This window comes from Pogonomyrmex barbatus, unplaced genomic scaffold, assembly GCF_055798465.1.
Source record: "Pogonomyrmex barbatus isolate J1 unplaced genomic scaffold, ASM5579846v1 scaffold4, whole genome shotgun sequence".
NCBI classification, from domain to species: domain Eukaryota; kingdom Metazoa; phylum Arthropoda; class Insecta; order Hymenoptera; family Formicidae; genus Pogonomyrmex; species Pogonomyrmex barbatus.
This window is the reverse complement of record NW_028297138.1, coordinates 6,366,071-6,392,651: the sequence shown is the minus strand read 5'-3', so window position 1 is coordinate 6,392,651 and position 26,581 is coordinate 6,366,071. Positions and strand designations below refer to the sequence as shown.

The window sequence follows — 26,581 nt, the reverse complement described above, 5'->3', positions numbered from 1 at the left end:
CAAAGACGTTCCAAATTACTCATGTTCGTCTATTGCTAATGACTAACGACGAGAATTAATTCGAACTCGAGCAAACGCTTCAGTGTAACAGTATATTGCGAATCATGATCAATGTTTGAAGTAGATACGGACGAATTGATTAAACTTGGTCGATAGTAACTTCTATTAGTGTCTGAGCAAGGTGCAGTACGCACTTTAGAATATCCGTGATTTTTCATCACCCTCCGGATAAAAATCAAAAGTGTACCGTGAGTAGAATCGAAATATGTACAACAGATGTTTACGATGAGATATTATTAGATCTTGATATTATTATATTATTATGTTTGGATTTTTTTTAAACTGTTTTCTTCTCCTCTTTGATTTTCCTTCGCTTTCGCCGAAGTTCCCGCGGTATGATCAAATAAAACGTGATTTCTCGTCGTATTGCGCGTCGCAGGGGGTAAATATGCAAATACCCCGCCCCTCCCGCGCGGAAATCTCCTCATCTCCCACGGGGCGTTTTCCAGTTTTTTTCGCGAGCGAGAAGTTTTACGACGATGCACCGCGACGAGGAGTCTGGCGAACGAGCGGGACGCAAGGGAGTCAGAGCTCGTTTACGAGTGGTTTAGCAGAGAATCCCACGAAAATCCCCCGTCGCATGTGGTTGATGCGTAATGTGCCGTATCCAACGGTAGATATCCATAAACATTTAACCGCATCGCCGCGGATTTAGAGTGTTCCCCTTGCCTCGCGGAAACGGGGCGCAGTTTATGGGAAAACTTTCGTCCGGCGAGGGGGAATCCCGTGTTTCCGCACACGTATAAGGGTCACTTACGACAGATATGCCAAGCGACGTCGTAATTATAGGGATGAGATTGTTCATCAGAGGGAGGTTGCGAAACGGAAGCGGAGGAAAGTGAGTTTCCGCGAAATGAAACTGGCACAACATTCGAAGCAAGCGGCATAATCCGATAAGAATGCAATTTATCTTTCATTTGAAGGGGAGCTTTATAATACGCGGAGGCGTATCAATTTGCTCGCGCGACTGTATTCTATAATAATTATTTTTTTATCGTTCGAGTAGAAACCATATGTCTTCCGGGAGTGAGATAGCGTATATCTCGTAATAACTTCCGCGATAATATTATTTTGTTTGGACTTCACGTAAAAGTCACACCGCTCAATATCAGTGCTTAATAAAAAATTAATATTCTATTATTACTACATATTTATAATCCAACGTCAAGATAAAATCTCTTATATCTTGATCGGATAATAGTCGCGCGAAATGAAAGTTAAACGAAGCGGCCCGCTCGTTGGCGGAGTGACGCAAAGTGACGGCCGTAACTTTCGCGGCGCGCACCGGAAGCTCATTTTCCAGAGGGTTCGCGAAGTGGCACTATTCGCGATTACCCCGCTTCCTCTCTCCCCGCCGGACAATTCGGTCCGCCGTTGCAATTGGGCGATGTGGGAACAGCGCGTGGCGTCATGCGTCGTCCCGTCGTCCCGGCGTGAATCCGCGTCTTCACGCATATACGCGCGAGAGGCGTCGCGACGCCTCGCCCCGCGAGCGCGAGAAGGGGGTGGCACACGGAGGGTGAGAAAGACGGGGACCTCCGTCATACACGCACAGGCGCCGACGCACACACACACACACACACACACACATACATACACATATAAAGGCCGGCGTCGCGACGCTCTCGTCGTCATTCCCGCGCGCAGACACCGAAGTCGCGGCACCCAACGTCGGACGTCGTCGTCGTCGTCGTCGTCGTCGTCGTCGTCGTCGTCGTCGTTGGTGACTCAAGGAAGACGTTAGCATATCTTCGCAGTCACGTGAGAATAAGCGGAAGATCACTCGTCCAGGAAGAGTTTCATCTTCCGGCAGAAAGAGAAACAACGGGAAGTTTCCCGTCTTTCAACAATCCAAGGAGGTGCCGTGTGTCATTTTTGTCTCTTATCTGCAAGCTCGCAGGATCGCGCCGGCAGAGTCTGACAGCAACAGGTGAGCAATTCGTCTCTTGAGATGCACCCTTTCTATATGTGCTTTCTTTCCTTTTGCATTCCTTATCTTCCATTCTGTTTTTGAAACAGAATGTTTTTGAAAATTTCTTACTTTGTAATCGTATCTTCCTTTTCGCGCGCGCGCGGATAAAAGTCTTCTTTGCATATTTGATATCCTGTAAAACGATCGATTTTGAGTTTTATCTTATCACGTATCTTGTTACTTGCCCACCGTATCGCCACTTGATGGTCGCGTAATAAACAGGAAACTTTACTTACTTCGAGTAGTGATACATTATAGATTCGATCGAACGAGTATATATTGATAGCGAGTGGCGTGAACGCGAAGAGAATTCATTCAATGTCACAAGATTATTACGAATAAATACGTTATCGTATTTATTTGTAACAAAACTCTCAATTCCGTAACAATCGATTTCAAATATGTCTAGTTGACGTTTTTTGCTTTGATCCGCTTTTTTTTCTCTTCGATATTCAATGTTACATGCGCGAACATGCGAGAAATTTCCATTGTGGTTCACCGCTGTTTTTTAGTAACACCTTTTTTTTTAATTCTTCACAAGCCGATTACACATTTCAATCCGTTTGTAATTTTTTAAACCAAAATGAAAAGCTACTAAATTAATAAGAGCATATTATTTTTTTAATCTCTTAAAGAGAGATAATGAATTAAATTAAATGGATCCTGTATTTGATAATAGATATATATCTTTGCATAAATATCTCTAATAATTCAAATAAAGTTATTAAGTCTCTTAAAGATTACATTAAATCCGTATTAAATGTTTCTTAAATCTTGATAAGCATTCTTCCTTTCTTTTTAACTCATTAGTTGCGAGTGCTTCTTCGAAAGTGGTAGCAACAGGTGAGACTTTGAGAATAAAGCTGTTACTTCCCCGAAGTTTCTATATCTTTTATCTTTATTAATTAAGCTAATATCTTTCACGTGCATGAAATACGCTACGTTATTTATGTATTTTTATGTATTTTTAAAGAGATTTTTTTAGATAATAAACATAAATATTAAATTTTTATAGTTAATCAGAATATCGAGAATATTTGTTAAAGAAAATATAGACACGTAAAACAGAGAAATACGAAACGTAACGTAATGATAACTTAAAATATAAAATATAAAGTTTTTGACGCTGAAGAGAAAAAAATGATAGGAATAAAAATTAAAAATGACGATGCAACACAACTATTACATTGCAATGTTTATCTTACGTTTTATTTTATTTTTTATAAGTCTTGCTGGGTTTAATATTCTCTTGCAATTTTTTATTTTCGCGGGATACCATCGTTGGCAGATTGAAGCAAAAATGTTTTACTTTATTATGAAATGTACTAAATTATAAAATTACAATATGAATTATTAAAATTAATTTTAAAGCGAAGCATCGAGTAAAAGCTATTGGCCAAATTTGATGAAAACCGTTATCACGTTCTTTTCAATTTATAGAAATTTTTGAATGTCGCATCAAATATATACATATGTGTCTGTATGCGCGCTATTATGACTAATAGTATACTTTTTTAAGTTTTAAATTTACGTCCGCAAAAAATCGCGTAGGTTACTTGTGGATGGCATGACCATCAAAAACATAAAAGAAACTTCCATCTTAGTCTGACCTTCACATATATTTTTGACAAAACGACTTTTACTTCTCTCCGTTTTTATTACATTTCTCTAAATGTTATATGTCGCGAGAATCCTGTCAAAGTATCATTGACAAAGTATCATTTATTCGTTATCAGTAAAAAAATAAAAAGTCAAATTTTTTTATATAATTTTTTAACAAAATTGCACGAACTTTTCCATCATAAATAATGGGATTTTGACTAAAAGGTCACGCAAGCTTCGAAAAACGGAAAATAAAAAATTTTCGTTAACTCCACCGATCGAAATCCCTTGGAATTCAGCCGTCGTTTCTCATGGGGATTGAAATTACGGGATTACAGGGTATAGAAAGCGTGTACGAATAAATTTCTGTCGGAATCGATTTGGCGACCACACATTATTATCGCATTTGTTACAACTTTTAACGCGAGGATGAGAGAAATCGAACACTTCCTCTTTTTTGGCTAATGAAACTGGAAACGCTTTTCCATGCCTCGCGCGACATTTTAATGCAACGCTTTTCATCGAGAAAATGAATTTCCTGACTGAATGCCGACAGCAGCGTAATGGAGAACTTACCTGGCGGCGAAGAATCGAAGATTAAGTTATACCGCTATTATACTATTGACGCGCGACAGCATGAATGATCGTCGTGTTTCTGAAAGTGTCACCTGAACAACACGCGCTTGTCGTGTAACTTGACTTTACCTCGAGAACACACTCAGAAGATGAAGGCAGGGCATAACTTTCGTGATTACTTAGTTGAATATTGCATACAAGGTATTTGTCAATTTTCCCCGACGTAGAGAAACGTATGTAACTTGGAAAGTTCAAGTTGGATGTGAAAATGAGAAATTTACATCGTATACGTTATATATACGGTTTTTCTCGCGAAGATGCGAGACCTTTAAGTGTTCTACTTAGAATTTTATTTTTTTATAGAGGATTTTTTTATCTTTTATCCATATTATCTAAGAAGAAAAGAGATAATCGGCGGACATTCTTTTATGAACTTCATATTTTCTATCTTTTCTTCTTGTACACGTGTTGCGAAGTGAAACACAATGAAATTGTGGCACAACAGTGTTGCAGCGATAAGACCTCGACGGTCCTTATTATGCACATAATTGTTTTGCTATCGCGATGAGAACATTAACGTCTAATAAGACCCTTAGGAATATGAATTGTCGTCCACAAAGTGCCATCTTTCCGCGAATATCTTTTTCTATTTTACCCCGAATAAAATTCAAACTTCAATTTCAAAAAGACAGAAAGTTTATATAAAACAGGATCGCGCGGTTATTTCTTTCGACCTTGCAATGCACGGCGTATGTTATGCGGATTGTAATTTCAGCGATGAAAAGAGAGAAAGGGGAGGGGGGAGGGGGGAAGAGGAGAATTCTCTCTTTCCTCCAGAATAGTAGAAAGGAATAGACTATAAACTGGCCAGTTATGAAATTGACACTGGTAAAGCGGTACGGTAGACGATGGAGAGCAATCTCTGAGAATGGTGCGTGCGTTTAATGGGGGCGTTTGGCGGGGAGGGTAGAGTAAAATGCAGGAAAGGGAGGGAAAAGAAAGGGGAAACCGCGCCGTTAGATGTCGGTTATTGGATCGCCGTTATTGCCGGACTTGTTTGCCGCTCGTAAGTCGCTACTTGTCTCGGCTGTTCCGGCGTCGCTTATTAGCTCGCCTCAGGCTGACGCATTATTTTGTACGAGTGAAATCCGAAACCACGCTAACCAGGTCGTCGTACGAGAAAGAAACGCGATTTGCAGTAACAGCAGCGGCAACAGTAGCGGCAACGGCAGCGACAGCTGCTGCGATGAAGTGCGCGCGTCCCCGTAAAGTTCCCTATCCGGAATGAAGGTTCTAGTTTACGATATCTGCTTGCGAAGAGAGCGTACGTAAAAGCGTCCGCCGAATAAAATTAATCGATTAAGAATTAAACATTCTTAAACAACTGTTATTCGTTGTTTAAATTCACGGAATGTCACGCGAGAAATGCAGCGAGAGACGAAGAGACGAAAAGACGGATGTTTCAAGCTTCTTATCTTATTCATCTTTTCTACGTTTATATGTATATTATTCACACACACACACACACACACACACACACACACACACATACATTCGTATATTATTATATATTTTAAACCAGGAAAATTTAGGAAATTGTTACGTAGACTATATCTTCGGAAATTTTTCAGTTATTTCCCTGCGATGTTACGCGTGTTGTTTCTTTCCCGCGCAATATTACTCGCAGGCTTCTTTGTAGACAATAATGCTGCATGATAAATAAGGGGGGAGGGTGCCCTTAGGACAGTCCTGGATATATATAGGACACAATATCGCGCGAGAAAGAGCAAAGTAACGTAAGTACGTTATCTCGCCTCGCACCTATTTTCCTTACCGCAAGATTTTACGCTACGGTCTTCTTCCGCGTGGCCGCACGCCGCAAACGGCTTCGTCATTAATTTCGTTTATTCACTGTCGTTAGCGTCTTTAATTATGCCCGTAACTCATGAGCCTTTGACGGTTTCTCGATGAGGCATTAAATGCCTCGTGTTGCCTTGTTATACCGTAACGCGTTTACTTTCATGTTTCTTTGCACCACGTTAATTAGTGGTTCAGGGGGAAGATAATTCGCAAGCCTTTACCGAAGCGAAAAGTCACGTGCATTCGATCAGATTTCCATCATGTTTGTGACTTTCATGATTTAAACAGCGTACGCAACGAAAGTGACAAATGTGACGTAGATTCACGTCACGTTACCGGGGAAGGGAAGAGGAGGAGCAGGAGACAGATGTATTGGCACGAACAAAGGATGTAATGAGTAATTAAAAATTATACCTCCGTTTTTATCTCCGCTTATTTCTTTATTTATACGTGCATTTTCCATAAAAGAGGAGATAATTAGCCTTCTATAAAAGCAGGCGTCCGCAGAACGCGTTGCCATTTATCGCTTCGCGTATGTCTGCGGCTGATAATCATCGCGGCAGAATTACTTATGTATTATTCCGCGGACAAAATACGCTCTCTCACCAGCCTAGGTAGATACGACAAAGCGACATCGATCAAAATCAACGGTCACATCCCGAGGGATCGGGGACGTTCGGCGCACGTGTAAATGTAAATCGATAAAACCGGAAACACTCGTCACACTTCTCAAAACGACATTACGAGAAGCGCCGATTTATGATAAAAGTTTCGCGAAAAAAATTTCTGCCCTCTCCCACGACAAATTGCGATGTGCGTGGTTCTGATGGAAAAAAAAAAAAAAAGGAAATCACAGCGAGATTAATCAGTCCTTTCAATTCGTTCGATAATTATCTCTCGCGCGGCGGAGGGGCAGAGATTTAATTTCGTATCGTCTCTTGGCTATCGCCAGTAAAAGGAAAACGTCTAAGCGTATTACGTTAATCCAATTTCCACGCCCAAAGTGGAAACTTGTTCCCGCGGTTGCACGATAAGATTGACGATAATATTATCGTCTCGAACGTAGTTATCACTTCAGAGGAGGCGCCCGAGCGTGGTAGGCCTGCAGACACGTGTAGACTATCGCATCGATACGCCTCTTGTACATTTGCCATTGTTGTGTGTGACATGCATAACATGTATAGAGACGTGCGTAAAGTGAACACAGATGGGCGCGTTATCGGGAAGACGACGAATCGTTTATCAAAACGGAAGGCGCGAGATCGCGCGCCTCTTCGCATAGAGATGCGGAAAGATCGGTTATCAATACCGGTGATGTCGTTATTTATGATCGCGAGATAGAGCGACTGAATGAACGCTTAAGTAACGGCATTCACCGTGAAAGAAATAGTCTCGTCGACGCCAAAACAATATGGCCGTACACACGTGTGTGTGTGTGTGTGTGTGTGTGTGTGTGTGTGTGTGTGTCTTAATTTGTAGCATTACCTCGATAATTGAGTTTCAAAAAAAAATTACCGATAAAGTGTGTTGTGGAAAAAGTTTTTAAGTTTTCAAGTTTTAAGAACTTAAAAGGAACTGTTTAATTTACATTTGTTTAAAATTGAGAATAATAGTTAATAATACGTCGATGTCTCTTAATTAGAAAAATAATTGTCTCACATATATACATAAATACATATATAGAAAAGTGAGTGCCGAAGCACTTTGTTGGTCAAAGAAATGTTTTATTCTATTTATAAGCTATTTGCGAGTATGAAATTTAGCGCAATTCATTTCTGTATGTATTTGCAATCTCCGGTGTTCAAAGGTACTAACGCATATATGAAAGATCCTACTTTGTAAAGAGCAGCATTCTCTAGCCATGCATGTGCGCCGCGCTGGATTTAATGATATTGAAAGTTGATAAAAAAAAATTCCGCGTAGCTTCGGCTTCGCCTTTTAAAATCGCCTTTTAAAATTAATCACTTCTAAAATAAACTTTGTCGTAAAAGCATAATTAATGGTCGAATGCTCGAATATTGTAAAAGGTACGAACAAAGGTACAAATATTGTAAAAGATACGATATAAAGGAAGAAACGAATAACAATAAATAATCGAAATAGCAGATTACCGGAAGATCTTTTCATATTTCATATTTTCAATCAAAATTAATATAGCTTTAAAATTAATATGCGTACGTGTATGAAGGATATATAAGGCATGCAATTTATAATTTCAAAAATTTTAAAAACCAGTACTTCCGCAAGGTGTACAGACGATTAATCCTTTAACATCGACAGTTCAATAAATTTATTTTTTTACTCTGGAACGTTTCGTTAACGAAAGAAAATGGCAAACTGTCAGCATATATGTAACGGACAAATGCGCATCCGTCCGTTTTTAGAATGTTCAATTTGTGAAATCCTCGACACAGGAAGAGTTGCTTTAATTTCGTTACCGGATATGGTAGTTTTGGAGAGAACAAGAATAGATATTGCTATACTAGACAGAGATAAAGAGAGAGAGAGAGAGAGAAAGAGAGAGAATGTGGGTGTCCCCTGCTCGACGAGTCTGATATCCTGCGGGAATGAGAAAAGAGCGTGGACCTTCCGTGTAATCAGATTAGACTATCCCTCTAGACTTCCGTCCTCGGTATTTACTTGTACACAATGCTTTTGGCATGCGTACGTAATACACGGCGGAATTTCAACAATTCAGCTCGGACAGACACCATTCTTGTAATTTAAGTAGAAGATAATTCAAACAAACTGATCTCTATTCGAAATAAAACGAAAAATAAGAATAAATGGCGCTAAAAAGGACTTTGTTTCAAACTTGTTACGTTAAATTTAATTGATCTTTTTTATAGTTTGAGAAATAACAAATAGATGTAATATTAAATATTACAAAATTTACATTTTAACGAACACATGTAATTGTGACGACAATAGAAAAAAATGAGGTAGCGCAACGGTGCCAAGAAAAACAGAAACTAATGTAAATTAATGTGATAAAAAAAAAACGATATTTCTTTATTATGATGTTAATTTGAAAACAACAAATGAGATTGTAATAAAGTGATCATTTGATTTCAAGCAGTTCTTGATGAAAAAATTTGTGCAAATATCATCAGTATAAATTCTTTAAACTGCATAATTATAAAATAATTACATAAATTATGCAATATTTTGAAAGATGTAAATATGTAATTTCACAACGCGATATGCACTTAATAAAAACCTATTCGCAAATATTTGACTTATGATTAAGACAGAAATTGAAAAAGTAAAATGGATGATAAGCTAACGGTATTGTTTAAAGAGGATGAATTATCTTCAAATATGATTTCCCTTTTTGCTTTTATATGATAATTTGCGAGAGAAAGGGCAAAGGAGAAAAAGCGAAGAAAATTGTGGAATGTTTCACGTGAATTTCTTCGCTTGCAGCCAATTGAAATAAACATGAGACACGTTTTGCTTTCGACATCCCGTGAAGAAATAAAACTTCTAAAACGATCTGCACAGACATTAGCAAAAATATTTTATTTCGAATTTTAATGTTTGTTTTTTATGTGGTTCTTTTAACACGATTTAGTACGCTACGGGTTTTTAACAAGGGTCATCTATCGACGTACGAAAAAATATGAAACGCACATGTCGCACGTGTAGATAATTGAATCAGACATTTAAAAAAAATAAAAAGATGGCACTTGAACACGTGTTATTTTAAAAATGATCAAATAAATTGGTTTATCTGTGTAATATTTTCTGTTTTCTTCATTCCGTTCTCGACGACTATTTTACAACTAGACATTTAAAAAAAATAAAAAGATGATACTTGAACGCGTGTTATTTTAAAAATGGTCAAATAAATTGGTTTATCTGTGTAATATTTTCTGTTTTTTTCATTCCGTTCTCGATGACTATTTTACAATTTGTTGGAATCAAATCTTGTATAAAAATAATAAAATTATTTTTCAAGTAATAAGCTCATAGATGGCATTAATAGGCAGAGTCTTAGTGTCGAATAATTTTTCTTCATTTCTTGAATTAATATATAAATTCAAGGCAAATGCTTATATTGCGAACCGTGTATTGTTATAATTATTAAATGTGCAACATAGTTCAAAGCTAGATTCCTCCTTAGATTTCTCTTTTTTAATAAATTGTAAAATAAATTGTAATAAATTGTAAAATCGATTAATCCCTTATTCCAAAATTCTTATTGCGGAAAATATCACCTCAACCAGGAATCAGTCTGAATCATTCATTTTCCGTACAAGTGTCTTAACCATTCAACCAAAGTTATTATTATTATTATTATTATTATTAATTTTTTGTTTTTATAACATTCAAACATATGAAAAAAAAAAAAAATTCAAGAAAATATACTCTGGAAATATGAAAATAACGTGAAGCGAGGGCAGAGAAAGAATGTATACTCTGCGTTGTGGAAAAAGGTAAATTAGGAAAAAAGATTTTGCCGCAGCACATTATTCGTATTATTATTACTTCAGCTTTTGTTACCGGTATTCTATCGCAAACGTTGCGATAAAAGAGATATAAAAGTCTTCGGCACGTGTCGATAACAAAAGAAATTCGATGAGAAGCCGTGAATGTGTATTACAATGTAAATAAAGCCTGATATAGAATATGCGTTGTAATCTCAGTCCTTATTGAAAGCCAAGTGTATAATATCACGTGAACAACTTTATGAGAAGCATTCCATAAGTATTGATCAAGTATTTGTCAAGATTATCGCGCTTGAAGGACAAAAGGATTAAGAGAAAAATTTAAGACTGGCGTAACGACGGGGGATACTTTCCCGAGGTGAATGCCGCACGATTTTTAAAATGCTCATTTAAAATGCATAGTCTAATCGAAACATTTGCGAGGTAACTTTTTGAGCTGACCACCGATGATTGATGCCCGAAGCTCGGAGACAAGCGTGTTCACCGGACCATGAAAGATCCCCGGCGACGAGAGATCGCGCGAGAGACCGAATCGACGAGCATCCGGCAAGCTCGTCGCAAATCGGCCGGGCCTTCTGCTTCATTTAACGTGAATTTAAAGCCGGTCCATTGTGCGCGTGTCACCTCATCAGACTTTCCAAAGGGATGTCACGTGTCACGGTGTGAATTCGTTCTATAAACTGATGGGAAAAATCATGACGAGCCAAAGAGAGACGATAAGAGCGAGAGTGTATAGAAAATCGAAATCTCATCTGATTTTTCCCTAATCCATCACGAGGATCTCTTATATCATCTTAATAAACATTCGAGTTTTGACATAATATAATAAATATTCGCGTCAGCGTAATAAAGAATTTTATATAATACAAAAAAAAAAACCATATATACCAATATGCGATTATGCGTTTTATTTTCGTTTAATTTTATTTCTATATTTCCCCTCGTTCATTCGTGCATTCGATTATTCAAACGGTGGACTTACAGAATGCACGTGCAATTATTTCTGCAGGAAATAAAGCCGCTTCATATTCGACATGGTCGCAATAAGATGCTTTCAAACATTTGCTTTGAAAACATGGATTTATCAATGTCCAATTCAATTACATATTACAAGCCCGTATTTTACTGATGTTGTTACGCTACCGGTAATGCACCGTTATGTTCTTTCTATCAGGAATTTAGTAATAAGTTAGTTATCTATTATACATGTTGCAAATGCATATTCCTGTGTATTAAATTTACATTACGGGTATTGAAAGGAATTTTGTAGTCAAAGTAAATTTGAAACTGGGAAGTTAAGGTACCCAGCATTTCCGTATGAAATCACTGACACGTATTTTTGTGAAGCTACCGATATTCGTTCGTTGCGTCATTCATTCACATTGTCATGGAGTACATCTAAAATTTTAATATTGTTATATTTGATTTTATTTGATACGTCATATAAGACATTTTAATTTAACCGTTTTAATTTAAAATAAAATTCAAGCGCAACTACTATTTCCTCGTACGGTTCTATCTCGTCCCGTCACTTTTTGGGAAGTCGCAAAAGATTTCGCTTGCTCATTTCAGCATGACGGCAAGCAGAGAAAGCGCATAAAATGCAATAATGTGTAATTTTTGTTAAACCTGATGAAGGAGATCGTAACACTCTCGTTTCTTTCTTACCTCTTTTATGCATTTTACGATTTCCTTTCTTTATTTCTCTGTATTATATACGACAATAGAAGATATAACATACACGTATTTTTATTCATGTATCCTTTTTTGCCATTACTGGCAATCATTTTTCATATTTTCGGGTCAAAAATTCTGCTGGCGAAATCAATAAGAAACTTTCTTTTTTTGGAGAGGAATGTCTAATATCCCCTGAGGCACTCACCGCCTTGAGTGACGGATAAGACAACGTAAGCCGTAAGGGAAACGAGAGCTAAAGCAAACGAATGAAGCAGTGTTTTATTGTCGACAGAAATAATGCGATAATTATCGGATACTTGATAGCTATCAGGCCATAATTCACGCTACATGATAATGAAAAAATAGACCATCAACCTTTCTTGCATGAAAATTGCAGGATCAGTTGCGAATGAGAATAGCATAGAGATGTATAATAAAAAAAGCACTCTCGAGCTAGTATGTAAATATTGTAAACAGATTAAATGTCGTTCTCGAAATATGCAAAAAAAAAAATGTATCGAGAAATTCTACAAAAAAAACCAGAAAAATTTTATTGTTTCGAAGAAAAAGTACTCGCGAAATTCGCAACTATTCATTTTCCAAAGAACAATCAATTATGAAGGACATTGTTTAAAAATAAAATTGACTTGGAGTTCTTTGAAGTAATTTAATTTAATTTGTAAATTGTAAAGAAATTTAGAATTTATTTGTTTATTTATTATAAGTTAATTGAGACATAATTTTATATTATTCATAATTTAACTAACTTGTGAAAACGATCGATGAAAATAAGAATGTATGTGTAAAATTTGTCACAAGTGTAAAGTTAGCGAAAATAGAGATTCGAAAAAAAGAATTGTAACTACATTAAAAAAAAGAAGAAACGAGAAAAGCACCTGTTGCAATATTAAATGGTTTCTCAGCTTCAAGTACGTCATCAGGAAACTTTTCGATTTTTTTTTCACCCTCGTGAAAGTACTTTTTGTGCACAGGGTGAGAAACCGATATAAATAAATATATTTATTTTTATTATCAAAGATTATATAACTAATTAGAAGAAATATATTTTTAGTATGACTACAATTATTGTAATTCGTGATGTTATTAATATACTGTACAATAAAAAGAAATTTTAAAATATATTACTAAATATTTTCTTTAATGTATATATGGAATTATAAAATTCGGGATATGAAATCTTCATCAACATTTTCGTACATTGGCAATTACAATGTAACAGCACCGTAGATAAGTTGGATCGAGTTGCGGCAACGTTCATTACTTCTCTCGGACACTGCTTTTCCCTTAATGGAATCGCTATTTTAATCTTACGAGACTTTAACTCGAAACTCAACGGGAATTAAACATCGCAGACTGCTGTGTGGATTCCGCAAACTTTTATTTGTTTAATGAATTGCCATTTAGTCGCGCTTACAATATACAGTGAATATTACACGAGCAGCACGAAATAACGAAACATTTCACATTTTATTCTTGCAAAGTTTAATATTGCGTCTAAAATCGTAATGGAAATAAATTATATTATTTCCTTGACAGCTAAGGGCTTTCTATAAACCTTCGCAATTTTTATCTACATTTGCACGGTCTCGTGCCTGCCCTCTAGATCCGTTTAAGCCTCCCCCAAAAAGCACAGCGTGACCAAGTGAGATGAAGGAGGAATCCGTAATCCATCGGATTTCACCATCAAATATTGAACGGTCTGCCCGTAGAGGATTTCGGTTTTAGCGATCTGTAACGATGTCGCGACATCCAATCACGCTAGATTCCTCGTTCCTTTTTGATTCCATTGCGGCCGTTAAATATTTGTCCGAGCTGTGTCGGTGTCACGTGTACATTGACGTTGCATACTCATAATAATGCAAAACTGAGTTTACTTTTAAATTAATGGAAACACATATTGATAACATAAACATGATAATTGTGACCGACATAAAATTGGCATACTTTTTTTTTTTTCATTATTTTAACAAGTTTTTTTTCAACTAATCATTATTTTATCTCGTGCATCTCGAATAAAATGTTACTCATGGGAAAAAGGACGTGAAAATAAAAGTACCTATAGTTTTTCTAGATTTAATGCTGAGATTCGGTCCAATATCGAGAATACTTTGCAAAGAAATAAGATACACGCTACGCGCGACTGTCGGAATCCGTGTCGTAAAATTGGCGCGACAGACACCTCTACGAGTAGACGCTACTCCTCCTACTGCAGTGGCATTTATTCCCCGCCAGTCGTAAATAACTCTTTATTTTATTTTTACATGGTAGAATTCCATTTGCGTGCATCTGCGTCCTAAAGGACCCATAAAATCTTGTGCGGAGTGTTGCATTAACGCGCTTTTATGTTCTGTTGAAACTCCTTGAAATACAACAATTCCTCAACATAAAAATATTTATTTATACAAATAAAACAAACATTATAATGCAAATAAAACATTCGTTGATGTCGTGCAAAAAGACTACTATTTTAACATTAAGTTTTAAATTTGCAACATTTCTCAGTTTAATTATACACTTTGCCATTATGTTATTTAAAAATGGATATTTAAAACGTCCACATTTTCAACATTTTTTAAAATTATGTTATCCTTTTATAGATTGAGAAATTGCAGGATAGACGCAATCAAAATATAATTAAATAAAAAGTTTTAAATTAGTTTTCTCTTGCAATTTTCGACAAAGACGCGAATTTTACGCGCGTGAATTTGAAAACTCAATCTCGGATTATCACAAAACTTTTTGTATGACATCGTTAATAGGATAAAAAAAAATTCTGTTCCTTTAATCGACCTGGCAGTCGATTACAATTCCGTGTGACCTTTGTGACTTTCAGATTACAACAAGCATCATGGGGTCAAGAACGAGTTTAATTAGTATGCGAATCATCATGTTCTACCTGTTGAGCGTCGTTGGACGATCAACAGCGGCGATAGAAGAGGCGTCTTCCTCGTCATTACATATTCCACGATTGCATCCCTTACTGAATAATCTGGAATACGAGGAACCTGAGAAAAAGGCTTACATCGCTGAATATAAGAGACTACCCTTTTATAATTTTGGCATCGGAAAGCGATGGATCGATAATAATGAGAACAAAGTGAGTTTCCGCGTAAAATATTTATTTCTTTATAGAATAATGTAATGCAGATAATAAATAAAACAACAATAAAAAGTTTCTTTTATAAATTTATATAAATTTTTACTACATTACTTTATTTCTTTATACGTATATTATAACAACGAAAATAATGCATAAAGGAAAGTTCGACTTTTAGGTACTTTAGGTAAACTCAGAATTTACTTCTTATATAATTATGTTTTTATGTGTTTAAAATTTTATTCGCAGAAGTCTCGACAGTTTTCCTTTGGTATCGGCAAGCGGCTCCGGGACTACAGTTTCGGTATAGGAAAGCGCAATAATGGATACCGTCCCTTGAGCTTGGACTACTTTCCGGCCGACAACATGGAGGGCTATCATTCTCACGAGGATAACTCGAACGACTTTATGGAGGACAAGCGCGGTGGTCAGCGTTTCGGCTTCGGCATCGGGAAACGAGCCTGGAGATTGGCGGCTGAAGAAACGGCCATACCCGGAAGGAGACTGAACGATGCCATTGGCCCAAGATATTTGCTCAGTTTGAGCAAAGAATTGGATGAGGATGAGGATTTAATTCAGTAAAGCCTTCTCGTTGAGGAGCACGAATGATTATCTTCCCCATTCGCTTTAACCCCTGGACGATCGCGGGAGAAAAAAATGTTTTATTTATTTTCAAAAATATTGTAGTGGAACGTAACAATAATGGAAGATAATTGAAAACAGCTGTGTAACTTATTAATTTCTTTATATTTTGGATGTATATGTATATCGGATTCTAATAATAATATAGATCTATTATAAACGGTATTGGTATATTGTAAAAATAAATAATTCCTTAACACATTTACTAATAAGATTAACGAATAAATAATAAAATAATAGATCGTTCTATTTTGTTGATAAATAATAAATTCGCGATTGTTAAATTAAATTCATTAAAAATAAAACACACACATAAAACTCAGTTTTTTTTTAATATATCTATTTTCACATTACGTTGTATACTTTCGGATTTTTTATTTAAACGTTGAGAATGAAATGGATTGTCCATGGAAGTTAAGAGCGACAAAAAATTTCTCTCTTTTTTTTTTTTAAAACGAGCTATAAAATTCGTGCGCCATCGACAGATCCTTCTCCACTTGTAAATGTTTAAAATGCGATACAGGTATTTTAACAAAAAAATATATTTAACGTAGAAAGTTAACGTTCTATTAATTTTTTTTAAACAAAACTGTCGGACTTGTTTTTCCATTTATTCGTAAATAAAGAAAGAGAACAAACTATTTCTCTCAGCAAATGAATCTATCTATGTGTCATTACAAAATCTTGATATTATTTAGCGCTTATATCAAAGAAAATTTAATTATACTTTTTTTTAATGATTTCTCAACATCTCACTATTATAGATTATAATAATACTATCGATAAAAGTTAGAAAAAAAATCATTAAGTTAATTGCATTTTTGTATTACAATGAATTACATTTGTAATTTAGCAAACTATTAATCGCAATTTATTGTATGATAGATAGGAACAATATCTTGATGTGCTAAAAAGTTATATCCACTTGTAACTGCGGCAGTGTTTGTCTTTATTGTTCGACGATTATATTTCTAATCGTTATAGGAAGAAATGAAGCTATTACATAACTGTACCTATGTTCTAAATGTCATAATAAATCTTGTAATCTTCTTTTCGTCATTTATATGGCGTATGTGAGCATATCTTTCACACCATTTCATTTAGGTACAACAGCTAAATGAGAATTTTGTTAACAATAAAAATTTGACATTTTCACGCGTGACACAGTGATGTAAATTTATTCTATCAGGTATACCATTATACAATAATAAATAAATGCAAATACATTGATATGTTTAATATAGATTACAAAAATTCAGCTTTCCATGTTTTCCGTGCTTAGAATAAATAATTGTTAATAAAAACCGGAGATATTCAAGATATAAGTTTATTTTTTATTTTTGCAATTTAGATATGTTTGCTTATATGAGCTTAAATAAATATATTTATGATATATATTGATAAATAACTTTTCAATCGACGATGATATTAATTATATATTGATCTGATTTAAATTGTTTTTAACATGAATTAATAATTATGCGATAGAGACTTTGATTCCGATAAAGCACAGCTTATAACTGTAATCGCGATAAATAACGCTGAAAGCCAGACTGTCATAAATCAGACACGCCCCCGTTCAGCTTCATTCAGTCATACAGAAGCTTTCAGTCGTTGAAATTCTCAATCGCGTTTAGTTTCCCTTTTCTGTTTCTTATTTTCGTGATTTAAAAAATTTTTATTGATAAAAAGATGTCTAAATTTGCTGTGTCGTTCCCATGATCCCTCGTTCTTGCCCATCAAGCATTAATCAAAGAGCGATCCGTTATATCCGCCTCATATCGATATCTCTTTTTGATTGACTGACTGAAAACATGTTCGCCTCTTTCGTGCCGTATTGCAAAGTCGTACTGTGCGTTATCCTAATATCGAGGTGTTCGGCCATTTTCGAGAAACACTGGCTTCCGGATTTGGAGTGGCGAACTGCGAGCAATTGGGCGGACAATCGTGTCCCAGAAACCGACAGTCGTGTGATCTTTCCTCAACAGACTCGACATGCGGTGGGCATCGCCGGGGTTGGCGACCTTCGGCTGTCCGAAATTGATTTGCCCAGACAGGGATTGCTGGTTCTGCCGAGAAACGGTAAACTGCAGGTAAGGGTGACCTATAAATTTATGAGGAACGCAAATGTAGTTGTTAAAAAATAAACGCAAACTAGAGGTGGAGAACACGATGTATTTTTGTACTTTTTTTTTTCTCTTTTGAATTTGATATATTCGCAGATGGATATCATTTACGTAACAGTGGCCGCTTCGGTGGTACACTCGCGATAATTAGAACATTAATGTTTTAATGTTGACGCGTCGTTTGCTCTCCGATTGATTGGAAAATCTAACTTGTCAGAATATTTATCAGCAATAAACATCATAAAGTGCTAAAATTCACGTGTAACTCAAATGATATTAAACCCAATTTAAAATTTAATGAGGTATTTTCATATTCCCTTTCCCTACATTTATTTTAATAATAAAATTATTATATAAATTCTTAATTTTTAATAATTTTGTATTACGTATGTAAGCTAAGTAATTCGCGGGCGGACGCGAAAGTTAGTAAATGGTCGAAGGAGGGTAGCATTTTCTGGGCCGATCCCGCAAATTGGAACGGTAGTTCGATAGCGGCACCGCATCTCGAGCGTGTTCCCTGCAAGAAGGACAAGGTTGTCCTGCCGAGCGAAAATCGCACTTTGAGTATCCTTCTACCTGTGACCGAGGTACAAGTGTGGTCGATTCGGCTGTCGAACGAAAAAGAGCCATTTACCAGGTGGGAATGGCAGAACTTTCAAGACCGTAGAGAATTTCTCAGGGACAGATTCACCGTAAAGTAAGTCGAAGCGACGATGTTTTCTAACATTTCCGTTAATCCCTTCGCGTCGAAAAATATTTTACGAAAAATGGTCTCTTTAGATACAACAATATGTACGTGTCTATGGTCGATACTTTGGTACCTTTCTGTCAAGGAGATTCTATCACGGATAGTGATTATCTCGAAGAGATCTGCGCCATTCAGAGACCAAGATGTGGATTCACGGACTGCGAGTATCCTCTCACGGTTAGACACTATGATATTCCAGATTAATTTATTAATAAACTTATTATGATTATTATTAAAAATATTCTGAATTATGAAAATATTATATTGCGAATTATTATTTAATTATTCCTATAACGAATTATATATTATTATATATTTATATATTATTATAATTACATATTATTATATATTATATATATTATATATTTTCGTTATATCATAAAATGCCATTGATTTATTTTGAGCTTTAGGTGGAAGGTCACTGTTGTCCGTACTGTGGCGGACGCGTTTCCACACAGCAGCAAATTGCATCCTTAGCGACAGTACAAACCGTGGCAGATGAAGCTTTAGAAGGATACGCGGAAAAGGTCGCCTGGCATATTAGGCGCACTTGGAAAAGAGGCTTCGAAGTTCTCGTAAAAGAAAAAGGAGATTATTCCGGGATCACGACACAGGAAGCAGTGGAGAACTTGCGGAAAATGTTGGAAAGTTAGTACACTTATAATTATAATTTAGTTAGTATACTTAATTATAATTTTTTATTTTCAATTTCCGCTTTTTATATCAATGAATTTATTTGCTTATGTTTCAAGGGAGAATCGGACGACAATAATTTTCCGACAATTTATAAAGCAATCTTATCGCGTAAATAATTCCTTGCAGTTAGGCGGCATACACGTAAGCTGAAGATGTGTGAAGCTACATATAAATAACGATAAAATTCTTTAATTTGCTCTCTTTTTATTGTTTTATCGATCTCGATATTGATTGACGTTGACGCCCACAAATATTGACGTTCGTTTTTTAAATTCAATTCTATAATTGGACCGCGTTAGACATTGTCCAGCAATATTTCTCTTTCATTCATTTATCGACATATAATTTATTTATTTGCCATAAAAAAATTTAGTTATATACTTTATATTATCTCTATATAAATTTAAACATATTGCTTTTTTAAAATTTGAAACATAATTTAGAAAGCATCGTAAAAATATGCATTATATAAATAAATTTTATTCTTCTTATTTAAAAAGTAGGTTTTACTTGATATTATCCGGTCCGTATTGCTTTAAATGAAGCCTAAAAAATAATAAACAAATACTCTCTCTTGGACAAACTGCTTTCTTATATATTTTATTAGACGCGGGAATTATCATATCAAATGCGGAGACGGCGGGTGCTGCAATGAAAGATTCTCGATTGGCCGTGACACTTGGACCACTTTTCGGGGCGCCCCTTGTTGTGATCGCCCTTCTTCTGTTGGCTTTTCTGTACTTCGGTTATTCTTTGGGATAGTAAGTATCACATCGTGCCATATTTATTCTCGCGCCCCTCCGCTACGAGCCCTTACTGAAATGAATCGATCCGACAAAATTACAAGCTGTTGCGCTCGCATTACACTAAATTTAATATCAATATGTTTAACACGTCGGTTATCGCGTGACGCCATACGGCGGCACACTCAGCTACTAGAAATAGTAGTCCAAAAGGCCGCTCCGGCATTCGCCGCCAGCATTTGTGTTCGAGATTTGCATACCCGGCACTGCTCGAACGAAATACTGCCTCGTGCTCGGCATTCTCAATTCGCTCGTAATATGCGAGCGAACTGTGTCGACCTATGTCCAACGGGATTAAGAATGCGTTTCTACACACAGAGAAGACGAAAGTTAAAAAAAAAAAAAAAAAAAAGATGAGATACTTTCGCGCTCGTCGGGCGGAAATGTCAGAGGCGAGGTCGCGAGCCAGTTCATTTGTATTACCGGCTGCATCAATGTTATTATTAAGATCAGCGAAATTGGAAAAGGAAACTTTTCTGAGTCTTTCAAAGCGAAACTGTTACGTTTCGTGCGCGGCGCACCTTCGACATCCGTGCAAACACTACTTGTCGCATGGTCACGGGAGTGTAATAATAAGCGCGCCGACGGAAGCGTGACAAGAAAATGAATAAGGAAAATAACATTTTCCCCTTTCGGGTGGTACCAAGAGCGCCAGGGTGGGCGCGCGTAAACGATCACGGCGCGGCGGTCACGCGGAAAATTCCTGATAGGAAAATTTCTGATTTAGTTCGATCGAAGATTCGCAGCCGCCCCTCTCGCATCCGGCGGATGTGTCCCATCGACGGTTTTTGGTGGCACATCGGTAAAAAAAAAAATGGGAAAAGCAATTACACGGATTACCGGTCATACGCACATGAACAGATGAGCATCATGTCATCGCTCGATTTCCGGTTCAGAGAATGCTTAGAGAGCATGATATTGATTTCTTTTTTTTTTTTCGGAAAGATTTCAGATTTCAGTATGTGCTTAAAAAAAAAGTTTGTGCTATTTTTGTGTTTAAAAAATTCTCCAGTTGATTTATTTGTCAGACGGAAATGGCGTGATTTTACATTGCCTATTATTGCCTATTATATACTAATCAATTGAAGAATAAATGCGTAAATAATAATAGATTTGTTGATCGGGTCCATTTCTCACGTAAATTTTTTAAAGTAACCGTTTAGATTTAATAATTTTTAAAATTCAGCTCGCACAACAGTGAAATACGAAGAGCGACATTTTAAGGAGACAAAAAGACGATAGTTGATGAAGACAGGAAGATTGCTTGCAACTTCATTAGGCTGGTCATAAATTTGTAGCTGACAAAATTCTGTCACGGCGATTAAATCCGCGGGAAATGGAAAACATCGAACTCTCCGAGATTCTCATTTCCCAGGTGTTCATTCATGTGACGAAGGGGGAAGAGAGAGAGAGAGAGAGAGAGAGAGAGAGAGAGAGAGAGAGAGAGGGGGGGGTAGCAAATTGGTACGAGCTTAACACAGGAAGGGAAGGGATGCAATTGGAACGGAGAGCGAGTGGGCGCAATACAGTATTTTAATTTGCGAAGTAGCGACAGAATAACGGCAGTTTAGCAAGCGGCGAACTAACTCCCGTTTTATGGTTTTACGTTTCTCGGCTAATTTCTTCACCCACGCTGTATCCGTGACTCGAGGAGTTGTTCCACCCTTACCCCCCCCTAACATTTAATTAACTCGCCTCCCTCGGCAGGCTAACCGAGTTGGTTTATTATTGTTCTCAGCAGGCGTCAAATCGAATGGAATTGGCCGCCGTATAATTTTCTCGGCTCGTCAGATACGTCCTCTTTGAGGACCGAAGCCTTTCAGCCTCAAACTCTCACTTGTTTTATGCGACACGCTATGACACGGTTTTTTTTATATTTACGACGTCTCTCTTCGAAATAAGATACATGGCATTGCAATTATTAACTCAGTCCGACCGTTTACCAACCGCTTTTACTTTACTTTTACGGCTTCCTTTCTGTGTGCGTTCTAAAATATCTTCTTGTTCCATATTGAAAACACGTTTGTATTAATTCTAGCTTAAATTTCCGGGAGAGTATTTGTGCGGTGCATCGGATGTTCATCGGTCTTTCTGAGACGGAATGTAATTCTTGCAGCATTCTCTCGGGATGTATGGAAGCCGTTTCATCCATCCGAGATGGAATTCGGGCGGACAAGCAGAAACACGGTTTCGCTCGTTTCGAGAACGTTCCCGAGGGCAACGTTCAGATTGCGGACGTTCCCGGAATGAGCGGTGGGGAGGCCGGCGATGACGCCGACGGGATGAGGCAAGTCGCGGGTGGCAGATTCGAAAATCCCTTATACAGGTCCAAGAGGGACAAAGCGGAAGAACATAAGATTCTTGACATAGACGCGCCCCTCAGCCTCACCACTCTAAAGAGTAAGATAGAAGATCAACTGGAAAATGAGGAGCTGGATACCGAGGAATAAGAATAAGACAAATAAAAACGTACGTCATGATTATTAAAAAAAAAATTTTAATTTATGTTTATATATTATATTGAATTTTATGATCTCAGTTATCTCAGAAAATGCTTTCGTAAATGATGATATTTTGTAAAACGACAAACCTTTTCTGTTTAATAAAATCTTCAATGGCGAAAATAAAGATCTACTTACTTTTTGTAAGAAAGAAATGATTTCAGTTGCATAATGTATAAAATGTGCGAATATATAATTTAAGATGTTTGATGTTAGTTCACAAGTATTTATTTCTTATTGTCGAATAACATCCATTCGAAGTGTTTGCAGCACCGCATGTTACATTGACGACATGATGCTGCGTTTTACATTGACACATTACACGCACACGTAAATTCGACGCATGTCGAATAGAATATATATTTATATTTATGTTATCTTTATTAATATTTATATAGGGACTCTCTCTCTTTTTCTCTCTGGATAAATATAGACGCCAAGTACAGAGATGCATAACGCTGGTATCGCGTACATGAGAAATAAATGATACATCATGATAATGAGAATGGTAATAGCGATAAATTTATATATCCTAATAGATAACTGTGCGACTTCCTTCATTGTCGAACGTTTATGTAATTTATTGTAAAATATATATATAGAATTCTCATAGAATATATTAAACTCTCTGTTTTCGGTAAAAATCGTTGCTCTGCTGCTTTGTACAAATATATAATTATCATGCGCGAATGTGCATGTGGTAATTAAAAACATATGCATATATTTTTATGTATATACGCAGACAAAAAGATAAAAGTTCTTGGGCGATCAGCGCTCGTGAAGTCTGCGGAATACATTGGAAGTGCCTTTACATCCAGATTTACGTTAATCGATTACTATCATTTGTTACGATTATTGACTTATTCATTGACTTCTTCTCGACAACATATCTTCAGCAGATCTCTTTATCAAATTATCTAAGACCTTTAAAAAATAATTTAAAATAATTCTGACATTCTATCTTTTCGTTTTGTAAGAGCTACTCATTACTATGCGTATGTATATAGTGATTTAGGTATATGATTTAGGAAATGCGAAAATTAGCAATGGAGAATTCATTCTTTAATGAATTTGAAGTCGAGTTTAATTTATCAAAACGATTCTGTGGCTGAAAGTATTTAATAATTTACTTTCACCAATTAAACGTGATATGTATGTAAATTTCTCAAAAATGATAAGTAGATAAAGATTCCTTATACATAGCCATCTTATATACATACGCATTTTACGCATTATCATACATTTCATACGATCATAAGATCATGTCGGTCAAATATATATATTGCATGTAAGTGATAAAATATTAATGCAAGAGTAGCCGCGCGATTCGTTTTTTAGACATGCGAGGTATGTGTGACCATTTAATACAAATATTGTCTCTTGGACGACACTAAATTCTATTTATTTGGCAATTACGTGAAGCAAAAGGAAAGGGAGAGAGAGGAGAAGAAGAAGAAAAAGTCTTCTCATCTTGCACGCATTGGTCCCTTTCCACGACTTTCATGCGGTAAGTAGCCGCGAGATCTGCCATTATCGTGTGACAATACTTTCCGCGCGATCTTACACTAATTATGAAAGAAAATTACAAAAAAATTATTTTTAAAAATTGCAACGTTGATTGGGATGTGGTGACGGTTTAATTAACTCGGTCAAAGTACTTTTTACATCACAAGTAATTCAGCTTCACATTTGAAAATATCAAGAAATCGTCCTACGTAATTTTCTTGAACATCTTCATATTTATGTGATAAAGCTAACTCGGTCACCATTCAAATAATCGATTTCTATAGGCTTTCAAACGTAATTGTAGATGTTTCTTAACGAGCAAAATATATCTTACATTTTACTAAACTTATATTTTACAAATGCTTCTGTCGCTTCGAATTAAACACAAAATAAATAATCATCGTTGCAGGTGATCAATAATCTTAGAACCACTTATTCCAACACCTGTTTTAGTGTTAGTGATTGCGTCTTAAAAAAAATAGCATACCTTTAATTCAACATAATCATTTTCTTCAAGTCAATCTGTACAATAATCTTATTTATCATATTATATAACTGAATATTTTCTTGATAAAATATAAATGGAATAACTTGGTCGATTGCATCGGATCTATTTTTACATCACACTTTTCTACACAATAATAATAATCATACTTTCATTCTCTTATCTTATCTATAAAATATGTCATATATTATATTTTTTTTTATATAGACGAATCCATTGACAAAATTGCGTCAAAGTGGATTATAGTATAGATATATATGTTATTATGGTATTATCAAAGGTATATTTCTTCGGTCCCAAACGGTTCCAAAACATCGTCACCATCTTTGGGGCATAAATATAAGGAATAATCCAAAGGCTGTTTACATTTTCGGCGTTTTTTTTCAAAACTCCTCGTTGCATTGATTTTGGCAGCCAACAATCATTTTTCGCAACATGCAAATATCGCAAATGGAATCTGATATTCTTTTTCTGTTTTATTGAAATTAAAAAAGCTTAATCATATAATCGCGAGAAATATTATAAATTAGCTATACATCCTCCGACAAGGCTGGAAGAAATATGGAAATAAACCCATGAAGGCACTCCTGGCGAAAATATGTCGATTTAGCGAAGAATATACTATCTATATTGGTATATCTTAAATTATTGAAAATTATTGAAATAGTTTGCAGCGTTTAAAATATCATTTATAAATCTTCAATTGTGATACTTCAAACGCTGCACACTTCGTCGCGTTTTGTATCCGAGGAAGACATTTTTGGAATGTAAGGAAAAAAATTGCACTAATCCCTAAAAAAATATTTTCTCTTTTTAACTTTGATCTGTGACTTAGCGATAAAAACATCATTTTTATATTCATCTCATCAACATTATAAAGATTAATATTTATATATGGAAGAGCAATTTGACAAATATAGATAAATTTTTATATCATCTGTAAAAGATATGAAAATTTAAAATCTTTTTCACGATTTTATAATTTTCAATCATCGCAACAGTGTGAGCTGATTAAATAGACGCTCATTGACATTATCGCAAAGATACATCAGATCGAAAATTTATTTTTGGACAGCTTTGTTAAATCTTTCAAAGATAAAATTTCATGAATAGATTCAAATAAATTTGAGCTACATTAGACATTAGCCAATAAATCTAAGAAGAATGTTGTAGCTGCAGCAAAGTCTGAAGACGATGCAATTCTTTTATTAGTTCGCGATTTGCGTCTTCTAGAGATATTACTTTATCCCTGTATGAAGAATTTTCATTTGTCAATATAGTGACTTTTCTTTCTAAATTGTCCATATATTCCTTCTTCTTTCTTCGCGATTCTTGCGCCGATATCTGTAAAAAGTATATCACATATAAAAATTAATATTTTTTTATGTCACATTTATAATTTTGCAGTTGCTTAGTTAACATTTAGTTAACAAATATTGAAAATAATATATAATAATAAAGCTAATGAGAATCAGCGCTGTAAACAATGTACAAACTGTATATTTAATTTTAACTATAGTTATTAACAGAAAGTTCCAAACATTTCCACTCGTGTTTGAGTCATCTTCAGTAGTACAAAAATATAATGAGGATATTTCTTAGGCCAATCGGTGAGCTCAATCATAAAAAATAATGATAGCATGTCACTCACGTCAGTTGACTAAAAGAAATTATTAATTACTAAGTATTACTAAGTATAACTAACTATTTTTGTACCACTAACTCAAACTCGAGTCGA

The 26,581-nt window shown here is 35.7% G+C and overlaps 3 protein-coding genes across 3 annotated transcripts in view; 2 read left to right on the top strand and 1 right to left on the bottom strand.

The window, feature by feature from the left end:
* The first annotated feature begins 1,637 nt into the window (after positions 1-1,637).
* Positions 1,638-17,021, top strand: Apime-ASTA (allatostatin A). The gene is made up of 3 exons (XM_011640492.2): positions 1,638-1,990; positions 15,053-15,316; positions 15,566-17,021. The coding sequence occupies exons 2-3, from the start codon at positions 15,068-15,070 to the stop codon at positions 15,896-15,898; spliced, it is 582 nt and encodes a 193-aa protein (XP_011638794.2). The 5' UTR covers positions 1,638-1,990; positions 15,053-15,067; the 3' UTR covers positions 15,899-17,021.
* Positions 17,022-17,157: 136 nt separating this feature from the next.
* On the top strand, positions 17,158-23,045 carry LOC105428278 (uncharacterized). Its single transcript, XM_011640490.3, has 6 exons — positions 17,158-18,051; positions 18,480-18,781; positions 18,865-19,009; positions 19,243-19,480; positions 20,136-20,289; positions 22,448-23,045. Exons 1-6 carry the CDS (start codon positions 17,773-17,775, stop codon positions 22,779-22,781), a joined length of 1,452 nt encoding a protein of 483 aa, XP_011638792.2. The 5' UTR covers positions 17,158-17,772; the 3' UTR covers positions 22,782-23,045.
* The window catches only part of CrebA (Cyclic-AMP response element binding protein A), a 27,632-nt gene continuing 24,088 nt past the window's right edge, over positions 23,038-26,581 (bottom strand). The window contains exon 7 of the mRNA XM_011640491.3: positions 23,038-26,187. Within this exon, the coding sequence (XP_011638793.2) occupies positions 25,999-26,187 (189 nt within the window). The 3' untranslated portion in view covers positions 23,038-25,998. The remainder of the gene's footprint in view (positions 26,188-26,581) is intronic.